General features: G+C 31.8%; 1 protein-coding gene across 1 annotated transcript in view; it reads left to right on the top strand.

The window, feature by feature from the left end:
- Positions 1 to 14,134, top strand: part of LOC119607957 — a 27,904-nt gene continuing 13,770 nt past the window's right edge. Inside the window, exon 1 of the mRNA XM_037962130.1 lies at positions 1 to 1,557. Within this exon, the coding sequence (XP_037818058.1) occupies positions 1,528 to 1,557 (30 nt within the window). The 5' untranslated portion in view covers positions 1 to 1,527. The remainder of the gene's footprint in view (positions 1,558 to 14,134) is intronic.

Raw genomic sequence — 14,134 nt, 5'->3', positions numbered from 1 at the left:
ACTACGAGACTAAACGGTGGCAAAGTATAACACTTTAAGAAAAATTCTAGAGAAAAAAATTTGTCTACTGCAATTACACAAGAGTTGAAGAAAAAAATATTTTTTATATTAAATTGTTATAAAGATAAAAAGAAAATTAAAGCAGTTTTTTTAATATAAAATAAGGAATTTATTAAAGATATAAAGTGATATTTTAACACTTTTAAAGTGTTTAAGTAATAAAAAAATACTTTTCTGGGAAGAAAAAAACTTTAAGAAAAATTTTATATTTAAAAAAAAAAATCTATGTGTATAACAAAAAAGGCATTTCTTAGAGAAAATTAAACTAAAGTAAACGATTTTTTTTTAATAATTAAGCTTTTTTTGCAAGAAAGTGCAAAAATTTCGATTTGTCACTTGAAAAAAATTTATTGATTTATAACATAAATCTAAACATAACGATTTAATGTAACATAAGGTGTCGTTTATTACCAGCATATTAGCAGTGAAGAAACAACAACAACAACACTAAAATATATATACGAATTCATCAGCCAACAAAAACGAACGAAGGAACCAACCAATCGAGCAAACGAACAGACCGATTCGTAGAAATTTGTCATTGTGCAAGTGCACCGGAAATAAATCTAGTGGTGTGAGATAAAATAGATACAAAAATAAAGAGAGAGCAAGAGCGAGAAGTATTAAAGCGGAAATACACATACAAAAACAAACTGTAAAGACAAACTCTCACAGTTTTGCTATCAATTCAAAATCAAATATATAACGATTGTTGTAGTTTATTAACATCATACACAAACAACAACACAACCTCTAACAAGGACAATAATTTCCCTTCAAATACTGCTAAAATTTAAAGGCAACAACTACCACAACAAGAAGAACTTTAATTAAACCCCTTTTTTAAACAGCAGCAGCAGCAGTAAACGTAAACGTAACCCACTAACCCATAAAAAACTTTGACAACCTTAACTTTGCAAATATGTTGCCATAAAATCAATAAAACGCATTTTTTCTTAACGATTTTTTTAAAATTTTCTTTTTTTTTTGTTAAAAATCTTCAGTTTCATTTCGTAACAATAATTTAAAACAAGTGCCAAATATATACAAAATAAACAATTTTCTATTAACAAACAAATCGACGACCAAAAGAAATTGTTGTATATTTACAACAATCACGCACTTTGTGCGTCTCAAAGTGTTAGTTGTCGTAAGAAAATTTTCTATTACCGTTCTTAATATAAATATACTAGTCTAGTATACATGTTAACTGTTTACTAAGTGTGCGTGTGTGTGTGTTGCAAGGACCAACAGAATATCGTTTAAAAAATCAAGTAAATCTTCTTTACACGTGCATCTTTTAATAAAAACCCACAAAATTCCGCCGTTTATCGCATTTGCGTTTGCGAAACTATTTTCTGGCGGCCTCAAGCGTAGCAGATTTAAACCAATGCATTTAGGTTTGAAACATCAAAAACCAACAAACAAAAAACATCATAAACGTTTTTCCGGCAGTAGTAAGCGAAAATGTCTTTATCCCGAGAATTTAATTTACAGGTAAGTTTTGAAACATATACAAATACACTAACTTAAACGACATAAAGCCGAACACAAAAAGTACCATTTGAGGAACAAAGAGTACCACAAAATTCACTCATGTAGATTTTAATTCCATCAGGTTCCAATGTCTGATTATATGTTTTTAAGTTCAATAATTCAGAAAATTAAAAAAGTACCATTTGAAAGACGAAAAAGTACCAGAATCAGATTATAGACCATACTATAGACTAGATTATAAACTAGACTATAGACTAGCCTATAGACTAGACTATAGACTAGACTATAGACTAGACTATAGACTAGACTATAGACTAGACTATAGACTAGACTATAGACTAGACTATAGACTAGACTATAAACTAGACTATAGACTAGACTATAGACTAGACTATAGACTAGACTATAGACTAGACTATAGACTAGACTATAGACTAGACTATAGACTAGACTATAGACTAGACTATAGACTAGACTATAGACTAGACTATAGACTAGACTATAGACTAGACTATAGACTAGACTATAGACTAGACTATAGACTAGACTAGACTATAGACTAGACTAGACTATAGACTAGACTAGACTATAGACTAGACTATAGACTAGACTATAGACTAGACTAGACTAGACTAGACTAGACTAGACTATAGACTAGACTATAGACTAGACTATAGACTAGACTATAGACTAGACTATAGAACTAAGATCTATAGACTAGACTATAGACTAGACTATAGACTAGACTATAGACTAGACTATAGACTAGACTATAGACTAGACTATAGACTAGACTATAGACTAGACTATAGAACTACATAGACTAGACTAGCTAGACTAGACTATAGACTAGACTATAGACCAGACTATAGACTAGACTATAGACTAGACTGTAGACTAGACTATAGACTAGACTATAGACTAGACTAAGACTAGACATAGACTAGACTATAGACCTAGACTATAGACTAGACTATAGACTAGACTGTAGACTAGAAGACTAGATAGACTAGACTATAGACTAGACTATAGACTAGACTATAGACTAGACTATAGACTAGACTATAGACTAGACTATAGACTAGACTATAGACCAGACTATAGACTAGACTATAGACTAGACTATAGACTAGACTATAGACTAGACTATAGACTAGACTATAGACTAGACTATAGACCAGACTATAGACTAGACTATAGACTAGACTATAGACTAGACTATAGACTAGACTATAGACTAGACTATAGACTAGACTATAGACTAGACTATAGACTAGACTATAGACTAGACTATAAACTAGACTATAGACTAGACTATAGACTAGACTATAAACTAGACTATAGACTAGACTATAGACTACACTATAGACTAGACTATAGACTAGACTATAGACTAGACTATAGACTAGACTATAGACTAGACTATAGACTAGACTATAGACTAGACTATAGACTAGACTATAGACTAGACTATAGACTAGACTATAGACTAGACTATAGACTAGACTATAGACTAGACTATAGACTAGACTATAGACTAGACTATAGACTAGACTATAGACTAGACTAGACTATAGACTAGACTATAGACTAGACTATAGACTAGACTATAGACTAGACTATAGACTAGACTATAGACTAGACTATAGACTAGACTATAGACTAGACTATAGACTAGACTATAGACTAGACTATAGACTAGACTATAGACTAGACTATAGACTAGACTATAGACTAGACTATAGACTAGACTATAGACTAGACTATAGACTAGACTATAGACTAGACTATAGACTAGACTATAGACTAGACTATAGACTAGACTATAGACTAGACTATAGACTAGACTATAGACTAGACTATAGAGACTATAGACTAGACTATAGACTAGACTATAGACTAGACTATAGACTAGACTATAGACTAGACTATAGACTAGACTATAGACTAGACTATAGACTAGACTATAGACTAGACTATAGACTAGACTATAGACTAGACTATAGACTAGACTATAGACTAGACTATAGACTAGACTATAGACTAGACTATAGACTAGACTATAGACTAGACTATAGACTAGACTATAGACTAGACTATAGACTAGACTATAGACTAGACTATAGACTAGACTATAGACTAGACTATAGACTATATAGACTAGACTATAGACTAGACATAGACTAGACTATAGACTAGACTATAGACTAGACTATAGACTAGACTATGACTAGACTATAGACTAGATTATAACTAGACTATAGACTAACTAGACTAGACTATAGACTAGACTATAGACTAGACTATAGACTAGACTATAGACTAGCTATAGACTAGACTATAGACTAAGACTATAACTAGACTATAGACAAGACTATAGACTAGACTATAGACTAGACTATAGACAAGACTATAGACTAGACTAGACTATAGACTAAACTATAGACTAAACTATAGACTAGACTAGTAGACTAAACTATAGACTAGACTATAGACTAGACTATAGACTAGACTCTAGACTAGACTATAGACTAGACTATAGACTAGACTATAGACTAGACTATAGACTATATATCAAAACGATAATTTCCTCTCTATTTCATCGAACTTTTCCAGGGTGCGAAGCGTAGTTAACATCATAGATTTTACTAGAATATTTGGATTTTGATTGTTTATCGCCAAGCGTCACACTAATCCATCCTACAACCTCCATGGAAAGTACAAAAGAAACTACCCCCAAAAAGAATCCATTCATGAAATCTTTTGTGACGTTTTTTCTCATGTGCAAGAAATACAGTGGGAGTAGCTCAAATACTCATATTTAACTTTTAAATTACAGCTAAAAAAAACAAAACAACAACAAGTAATATATATTAAAAAATTCCCACTGACTGACTCATCTACCACAATTGCTTACAATAAAATAAATTTTGTAATGAAATTGTTATTGTTCGTAAAATGTAGGCAAGTGTATTGGTGGGCATATTTATGGCTAAATGTGTGCTGATTTTTTTACACACTTGTGAAAGTCTTTTCAAAATCTTTGACATCATAAAGAGGGCTTTTTACGGCACATACATATTTATTTATCCATTAAATTTTCCAAATGAACATGTTTTAATAAATTTTATAAATTATTTTTTTATATCTAAAACCAATTTTTTTAATTACATTGATAGCACAGACTATGGACTAGCATATAGTCCAGGTCATAGTGTAGACTATAGTCCAGACTACAGACTATATTATGGACAAAAGTCTTGTTTGCAGTTTAGACAATAGTCTAGTTCAACATATGGACTATAGTTTAATCTATAATCTAAAGACTAGACTATAGTCTATTCTATACTCTAGTCTAGTCTATATACAGGTTCCACTTTATTGTCTGGTCTATAGTCTACTGGATTATATTCTATTCTACAGTCAGGACTATATTCCAGTTTATCGTCTGGTCTACTTTATAGTCTAGTCTATAGTATGTACTATAGTCTATTCTATAGTCTGTACTATAGTTTGGTCTATAGTCTGGACTATAGTATAGTTTATAGTCTTGTCTATAGTCTGGACTATAGTATAGTTTATAGTCTTGTCTATAATCTGGACTATAGTCAAGTCCATATTCAGGACTATAGTCTAGTCTATAGTCAGGACTATAGTCTATAGTCAGGACTATAGACTAGACTATAGTCCTGACTAGTCTAATCTATAGTCAGGACTAGAGCCTAGTTTACAGTCTGGACTATAGCCGAATGCACAGTCAGGACTATAGTCTAGTCTAGTCTATAGTCAGGACTATAGTCTAGCCTACAGTTAGGACTATAGTCTAATCTATAGTCAGGACTTAAGTCTAGTCAATAGTCAGGACTATTGTCTTGTTTACTGCCAGGATTATAGTCCAGTTTATAGTCAGGATTATAGTCTAGTCTATAGTCAGAACTATAATATAGTCTATAGTCTGTGCTATAGTTTGGACTATAATTTAGACTACAGTCTGGTCTACAGTCTTGTCTATATTCTGGACTAGACTATAGTCCTGGCTATATACTAGTCCATAGTCCGGACTGTAGTCTAGTCTCTAGCCTGAGCTATAGTCTAGTATGTAGTCTGGACTATAGTGTAGTCTTTAGTATGGACTATACTCTAGTCTATAGTCTGGACTTTAGTCTAGTCTATAGTCTTGACAATGATCTAGTATAAAGTCTGGGCTATAGTCTAGTCTATAGTCTAGTCTATAGTCTGGACTATAGTCTAGTCTATAGTATGGACTATAGTCTAGTCTATAGTCTGGACTATAGTCTAGTCTATAGTCTGGACTATAGTCTAGTCTATAGTCTGGACTATAGTCTAGTCTATAGTCTGGACTATAGTCTAGTCTATAGTCTGGACTATAGTCAAGTCTATTGTCTGGACTATAGTCTGGCCTGGTCTACTTTATAGTCTAGTCTATAGTATGTACTATAGTCTATTCTATAGTCTGTACTATAGTTCGGTCTATAGTCTAGTTTATAGTCTTGTCTATAATCTGGACTATAGTCAAGTCCATAGTCAGGACTATAGTCAAGTCCATAGTCAGGACTATAGTCAAGTCCATAATCAGGACTATAGTCTAGTCTATATTCAGGACTATAGTCTAGTCTATAGTCTGGACTATAGTCTAGTCTATAGTCTGGACTATAGACTAGTCTATAGTCTGGACTATAGTCTAGTCTATAGTCTGGACTATAGTCTAGTCTATAGTCTGGACTATAGACTAGTCTATAGTCTGGACTATAGTCTAGTCTATAGTCTGGACTATAGTCAAGTCTATTGTCTGGAGTATAGTCTGGACTAATTTTTCATTAAATAATTTTCCATTAAAATTTCATATTTGTTATCGTTGTTCCTAGGAGTAACCCTCTCCATTAATAAATTATTAAACAATTACATAAATGTCGTGGCACCACCAGAACAATTAAATACACTTAAATATTTGACGTATTTTATGAATGAACAAAAAAGTTAAACTCAATACAATTAAATTGCATGCAACAACAAAACTACGTAACAACATTTCTTTCATATGTTTATTCCGACGTACTTTTCCATAGATTGTTTCAAAGAGAGAGAAAAAAGGGCTTACGTAAAAATGTACTTATTACTTATTACATACAAGTAGTAGTATGTATGATGTTTCGTAAGGATTTCTTGTTTTGAAAAGAAAGGAAATCGATATAAACATTTTGTATTGTGTATGGTATGGGACTTTGCAACAGTTTAGTGCAGGCAACCAGGCCTTTTATATTTTGTATGTATAAAAGATGAAATAGAATTTATGTCACGTATACGCAATGATGACCTCAATATGTTGTTGATCATCTCATCATCCCGATGATTTTGTTACAATTTTCTTTTTCACATGGCCTAAAGGTTTGTGTGATTGTGTGAGCAGAAGACTCACATGGAAATTTTTTAATACTATGTATATATGTATTTATAATATACACAGGATATATGTACATAAAAGATGTTCATGAACTTTCTGCAAAAACAACAAGAACTAGAAAAATTGAAACAACATTACAGAGGCAGTTTGAAAAGTTCTTTTCAAAATTCAATATTTGTATAAGGGATCATTCGAATTATAGTCCACAATAAAGTCTAGTCAATGAACTCGTTAATATTTTTCTGGTCAATAGTCTAGTCTATAGTCTAGTCTATAGTCTAGTCTATAGTCTAGTCTATAGTCTAGTCTATAGTCTAGTCTATAGTCTAGTCTATAGTCTAGTCTATAGTCTAGTCTATAGTCTAGTCTATAGTCAGTCTATAGTCTAGTCTATAGTCTAGTCTATAGTCTAGTCTATAGTCTAGTCTATAGTCTATAGTCTAGTCTATAGTCTAGTCTATAGTCTAGTCTATAGTCTAGTCTATAGTCTAGTCTATAGTCTAGTCTATAGTCTAGTCTATAGTCTAGTCTATAGTCTAGTCTATAGTCTAGTCTATAGTCTAGTCTATAGTCTAGTCTATAGTCTAGTCTATAGTCTAGTCTATAGTCTAGTCTATAGTCTAGTCTATAGTCTAGTCTATAGTCTAGTCTATAGTCTAGTCTATAGTCTAGTCTATAGTCTAGTCTATAGTCTAGTCTATAGTCTAGTCTATAGTCTAGTCTATAGTCTAGTCTATAGTCTAGTCTAGTCTATAGATAGTCTAGTCTATAGTCTAGTCTATAGTCTAGTCTATAAGTCTAGTCTATAGTCTAGTCTATAGTCTAGTCTATAGTCTAGTCTATATATAGTCTATAGTCTAGTCTATAGTCTAGTCTTAGTCTAGTCTATAGTCTAGTCTATATCTAGTCTATAGTCTAGTCTATAGTCTAGTCTATAGTCTAGTCTATAGTCTAGTCTATAGTCTAGTCTATAGTCTAGTCTATAGTCTAGTCTATAGTCTAGTCTTATAGTCTAGTCTATAGTCTAGTCTATAGTCTAGTCTATAGTCTAGTCTATAGTCTAGTCTATAGTCTAGTCTATAGTCTAGTCTATAGTCTAGTCTATAGTCTAGTTCTATAGTCTAGTCTATAGTCTAGTCTATAGTTAGTCTATAGTCTAGTCTATAGTCTAGTCTATAGTTAGTCTATAGTCTAGTCTATAGTCTAGTCTATAGTCTAGTCTATAGTCTAGTCTATAGTCTAGTCTATAGTCTAGTCTATAGTCTAGTCTATAGTCTAGTCTATAGTCTAGTCTATAGTCTAGTCTATAGTCTAGTCTATAGTCTAGTCTATAGTCTAGTCTATAGTCTAGTCTATAGTCTAGTCTATAGTCTAGTCTATAGTCTAGTCTATAGTCTAGTCTATAGTCTAGTCTATAGTCTAGTCTATAGTGTAGTCTATAGTCTAGTCTATAGTCTAGTCTATAGTCTAGTCTATAGTCTAGTCTATAGTCTAGTCTATAGTCTAGTCTATAGTCTAGTCTATAGTCTAGTCTATAGTCTAGTCTATAGTCAAGTCTATAGTCTAATCTATAGTCTAGTCTATAGTCAAGTCTATAGTCTAGTCTATAGTCTAGTCTATAGTCAAGTCTATAGTCTAGTCTATAGTCTAGTCTATAGTCTAGTCTATAGTTCAGTCTATAGTTCAGTCTATAGTTTAGTCTATAGTCTAGTCTATAGTCTAGTCTATAGTCCAGTCTGGTCTATAGTTTAGTCTAGTCTATAGTGTAGTCTACAGTGTAGTCTATAGTCTAGTCTATAGCCTAGTCTATAGTCTAGTCTATTGTCTAGTCTATAGTGTAATCTATAGTTTAGTCTAGCCTATAGTCTGGTCAATAGTCCAGTCTATAGTCTAACCTATTGTCTAGCCTATAGTCTAGTCTATAGTCTAGTCAATAGTCTAGTCTATAGTCTAATCTATAGTTAAGTTTTTAGTCTGACATGTAGTCTAGTCTATAGTCCAGTCAATAGTCTATAGTCTAGTCTATAGTCCAGTCTATAGTTTAGTCTATAGTCTAGTCTAGAGTCTAGTCTATAGTCTAGTCTATAGTCTAGTCTATAGTCTAGTCTATAGTCTAGTCATAGTCTAGTCTATAGTCTAGTCTATAGTCTAGTCTATAGTCTAGTCTATAGTCTAGTCTATAGTCTAGTCTATAGTCTAGTCTATAGTCTAGTCTATAGTCTAGTCTATAGTCTAGTCTATAGTCTAGTCTATAGTCTATAGTCTAGTCTATAGTCTAGTCTATAGTCTAGTCTATAGTCTAGTCTATAGTCTAGTCTATAGTCTAGTCCTATAGTCTAGTCTATAGTCTAGTCTATAGTCTAGGTCTATAGTCTAAGTCTATGTCCTAGTCTATAGTCTAGTCTATAGTCTAGTCTATAGTCAGTCCTATAGTCTAGTCTATAGTCTAGTCTATAGTCTAGTCTATAGTCTAGTCTATAGTCTAGTCTATAGTCTAGTCTTAGTCTAGTCTATAGTCTAGTCTATAGTCTAGTCTAAAGTCTAGTCTATAATCTAGTCTATAGTCTAGTCTAGTCTATAGTCTAATCTATAGTCTAGTCCTATAGTCTAGTCTATACTCTAGTCTATAGTCTAGTCTATAGTCTAGTCTATAATCTAGTCTAGTCTATAAGTCAAGTCTATAGTCAAATAATCTATAGTCTAGTCTATAGTCAAGTCTATACTCTAGTCTATGGTTCAGTCTATAGTCCAGTGTATAGTCCAGTCTATAGTCAATTTTGGACTACAAACATTAGTTTGGACTATAGTCAAGTTTTTTGTTTAGTCTATAGTCAAATCTAAGTACATACTATAGTCCTGGACTACACTTCAGACTATTTCCTTTTATCTAAAAGAATTTTGATACGACTTAGGTTTCAAATTGGCAACATGAATTATGATTAAGGAACATATACATAAGTCTATAATAACAAACACAACTATTAAACATCATTGGTTAAGAATTGTTTGAGCTAGAGAAGAAAGCCAAGCGCAGACTCACCATTTTACACTCATTTAAAAGACTTTCTCTACAAAAAAAAACTCTCATTGGCTGGTTTAATTTTCACGCATTCTCGCTTACTCTCTCGGCAAATCTGTCTTGCTCTTTGCTGCAGTAACTGCAGTTATTTTTTGGACAAAAAACATATGTTGCTTCCGTTATCCTTTGTAGTCCATTGACTTTGGCTCTTCCTTTAGAAAGGATAATAAAGATGCTGACAAAACACGCTTTGACGATGATGATGCTGATGATGTCGTTAAATCTGCTATTTTCTATAGTTTGTTGTCATTTTTCTATATACAAATCTAATACATCTACTAGTTCTAGTCTTTGTTTATGGTTGACCTTTCGTTTGAACATGACCTAATGATACTTAACCATACATATACATACATGTGCATGTAGTTGGTGTAATGCACATAAATATGAAAGTAAATTGTGTAAACTTAGTCATCAGATGTTTTTAGCCAACAATAACAAAATTGCTTTTGTTAGTAAATTTTCTTTGTTGGGTTGTAAAATGCATTTTGTTAACGTTTACAGGTCAAAGATTCTTGGGTCACATTCCTTATTTTTAGTTGCAATGCAGTATAAATTCTATAAAATATAATTAACACATACATACACGTAATACATATACATATCTTTTGATAATGACCCTAATCTGAATTTCTTTTGATATTTATGACAGTATTTATTGTAAAACAGTTTTTAAATATTTGTTTGTGAATAATGAACTTTGTCAGTGTTTTTCTTTGTATTTTACATTAAAATACAAACAATGTTTTGTGACCATGACCGATTTACATACATATATAGAACTGCCGCATTTCATTAAAGTTTAGAATTAAGAACAAAATGGAAACTAGCTAACTAACTAATTAACTAACTAACTAACTAACTAACTAACTAACTAACTAACTAACTAACTAACTAACTAACTAACTAACTAACTAACTAACTAACTACTAACTAACTAACTAACTAACTAACTAACTAACTAACTAACTAACTAACTAACTAACTAACTAACTAACTAACTAACTAACTAACTAACTAACTAACTAACTAACTAACTAACTAACTAACTAACTAACTAACTAACTAACTAACTAACTAACTAACTAACTAACTAACTAACTAACTAACTAACTAACTAACTAACTAACTACTAACTAACTAACTAACTAACTAACTAACTAACTACTAACTAACTAACTAACTAACTAACTAACTAACTAACTAACTAACTAACTAACTAACTAACTAACTAACTACTACTAAACTAACTAACTAACTACTAACTAACTAACTAACTAACTAACTAACTAACTAACTACTAACTAACTAACTAACTAACTAACTAACTAACTACTAACTAACTAACTAACTACTAACTAACTACTACTACTAACTACTAATAACTAACTACTAACACTAACTAACTAACTACTAACTAACTAACTAACTAACTAACTACTAACTAACTAACTAACTAACTAACTAACTAACTACTAACTAACTAACTAACTAACTAACTAACTACTAACTAACTAACTAACTACCTAACTAACTAACTACTAACTAACTAACTAACTAACTAACTAACTAACTAACTAACTAACTAACTAACTAACTAACTAACTACTAACTAACTAACTAACTACTAACTAACTAACTAACTACTAACTAACTAACTAACTAACTAACTAACTAACTAACTAACTAACTAACTAACTAACTACTAACTAACTAACTACTAACTAACTAACTAACTAACTACTAACTAACTAACTAACTAACTAACTAACTAACTAACTAACTAACTACCTAACTAACTAACTAACTAACTACACTACTAACTAACTAACTAACTAACTAACTAACTAACTAACTAACTACTACTTAACTAACTAACTAACAACTAACTAACTACTACTAACTAACTAACTAACTAACTACTACTACTAACTAACTACCTAATCTAACTATCTACTAACTAACTAACTACTAACTAACTAACTAACTAACTTACTAACTACTAACTAACTAATAACTAACTAACTAACTAACTAACTTACTAACCTTACTAACCAACTAACTAACACAACATTTACTTAATAAATCATACACAAAACACATGCATATATTTATAAGTATTTCGTGGCATTTCAATTTCGGAAATTTTAAATTAAATTACAATCACAATTATAATTATTTACATTATTCCTCGAATAACCAATGTGTAAACCCTACGAGAGATCACCATAAATTAAGGGAAAATAAAAGAACATCATGAATCATTTATTTTGTTTTTTTTAATTTTTTATAACGAACCATTACACGAAATAATTGAAACCAATTTAATAAATAATCATAACAAAGAAATTAACAAACGTAACGGATAAAACACGCAAACCTCCTAAAAGTTGGCAATAAATTGAGATTATCAAACTCCTACTCATCTTTCTCCTACTCCTGCCGTTTCTTATCCTTGCAATGATTGTAACTAAAGCGAAGGAGAAATAGACTTATAAAGAATATATTTCATTTATTTACTACGTCTTATCGAAAGTCGATTGTTTGTTGTCTGCACATGTTGTACTCGTGTTTCCTAATGAATACGTGTGCATTTATATTGACTTTGTAATGTATCTAGATGGTTTTAAAGTAGACAAAGATAATTAAAAGTAATAAACCCGTACTAACTAGATATTTCTGTTTTAAAATAATAAATAGAATTACGTCATTTTAATGTCCTTGGAAATAGTGGTATTTGGAATCTAAATAAACATGATTGATTTAAAGTCATTATAAACTTGTGTTAAAATTTAAGAACTGCCGTAACTTTGGTACTTACTTACTTTTTATATGTACAAGATAACGGTTTTTCTTGTTTTATTCAGAATTTTATGGCTTTTATTTTATATCTTCCCAAGGAGAAGTTATATTTTAAATTTCCGCTCATTTGATTTTTAACGATTTTTTTTAAAAGTGATAACCGAGGTGACCAATTTTGAGGGGCCACTGGACCCAATTCCGTCACCGAACACCTACAAATATTAATCAGCTCGAAAATAGCCCCAACCATGTGAAATTAAAGTTCCCGACTACGTTCAACCAGAAAAAAATGATTTTCTAAAGGATTAAATTTATTCCAAATCAAAATTCCTCCATTATATCAGTTTTTTAGATATCTTAGACGTTTGATCAAAATAAAAGTCTAATCTCTGCAATATTTTTCTTTGGGATTTCATGTTGATAGGAGGATGTTACTACATCAATAATCAATAAAGATATTATGGTCTTCAATATAGACCCCAGGCTCGTTTTGTACCCCAGTTTGCCAGAGCCATCCGTGTAGCAACAGACTCCTACGGGTATTTCCTATAATGTTTCGATTGACCACGATATTCTGTCTGGGTTTAGTGTTTTAAAGTTCCCGATATATTCTGTATTTGGTATCGGGCACGTCCGATGTTTGTGTATAGCCTTCCAATGTGTATAGCCTCCAACTGCCTTCGGTAAGTTCGCCTAATGCTAAGGGCCATTCAGCTGTAAGTGCCGCTTCATATTAACCAGGTCGAAGTCCTATATCGGTTAGGCTCCTTAGGAGGCTATTAATCGTGGTTAGCCAGAGTAAAGGCGGTATGCCGCGAAATACCCTCTTCCTGATAGTTATATCCTACATCTCGCAGCTTATCCATCTATTCCTTAGCATGTATTTGATTCAGTTACGAAACAACCGGTCAACATAAAACAGGTCTAAGATTGGCTTTCGATGTCAATACACACCGTTAGTGTATACAGTTTGCTATCGAAGGATTCACCTATATAGTGGAAAACTTCATTCTAGACGGTTTTACCGATCATCCCGTTTAAAGAAGCATGCTGCTTATATCTTACTGTTGACCAGATCTTCTACCATGTGTTCTCTTGGAAATAGAGAATCTTTCCACTGCCTAGCTTCTTCGTCATTTTTTAAGGCTGCTCTTGATACATCCTTACCTACGAGGATGATTTTGTCGACGTACTTTTCTTCTGAATATCTTGCTTGGAGTTATCACTCTTACTCAGAGAATTGTGACTTGAGATTATTGAGGTATGGCTTAACT

Source organism: Lucilia sericata, unplaced genomic scaffold, assembly GCF_015586225.1.
Source record: "Lucilia sericata isolate MDLA Ls3-8-SP2 unplaced genomic scaffold, ASM1558622v1 Contig000767F_arrow, whole genome shotgun sequence".
Classification (NCBI taxonomy): Eukaryota; Metazoa; Arthropoda; class Insecta; order Diptera; family Calliphoridae; genus Lucilia; species Lucilia sericata.
This window is presented reverse-complemented; position numbering and strand designations above follow the sequence as displayed.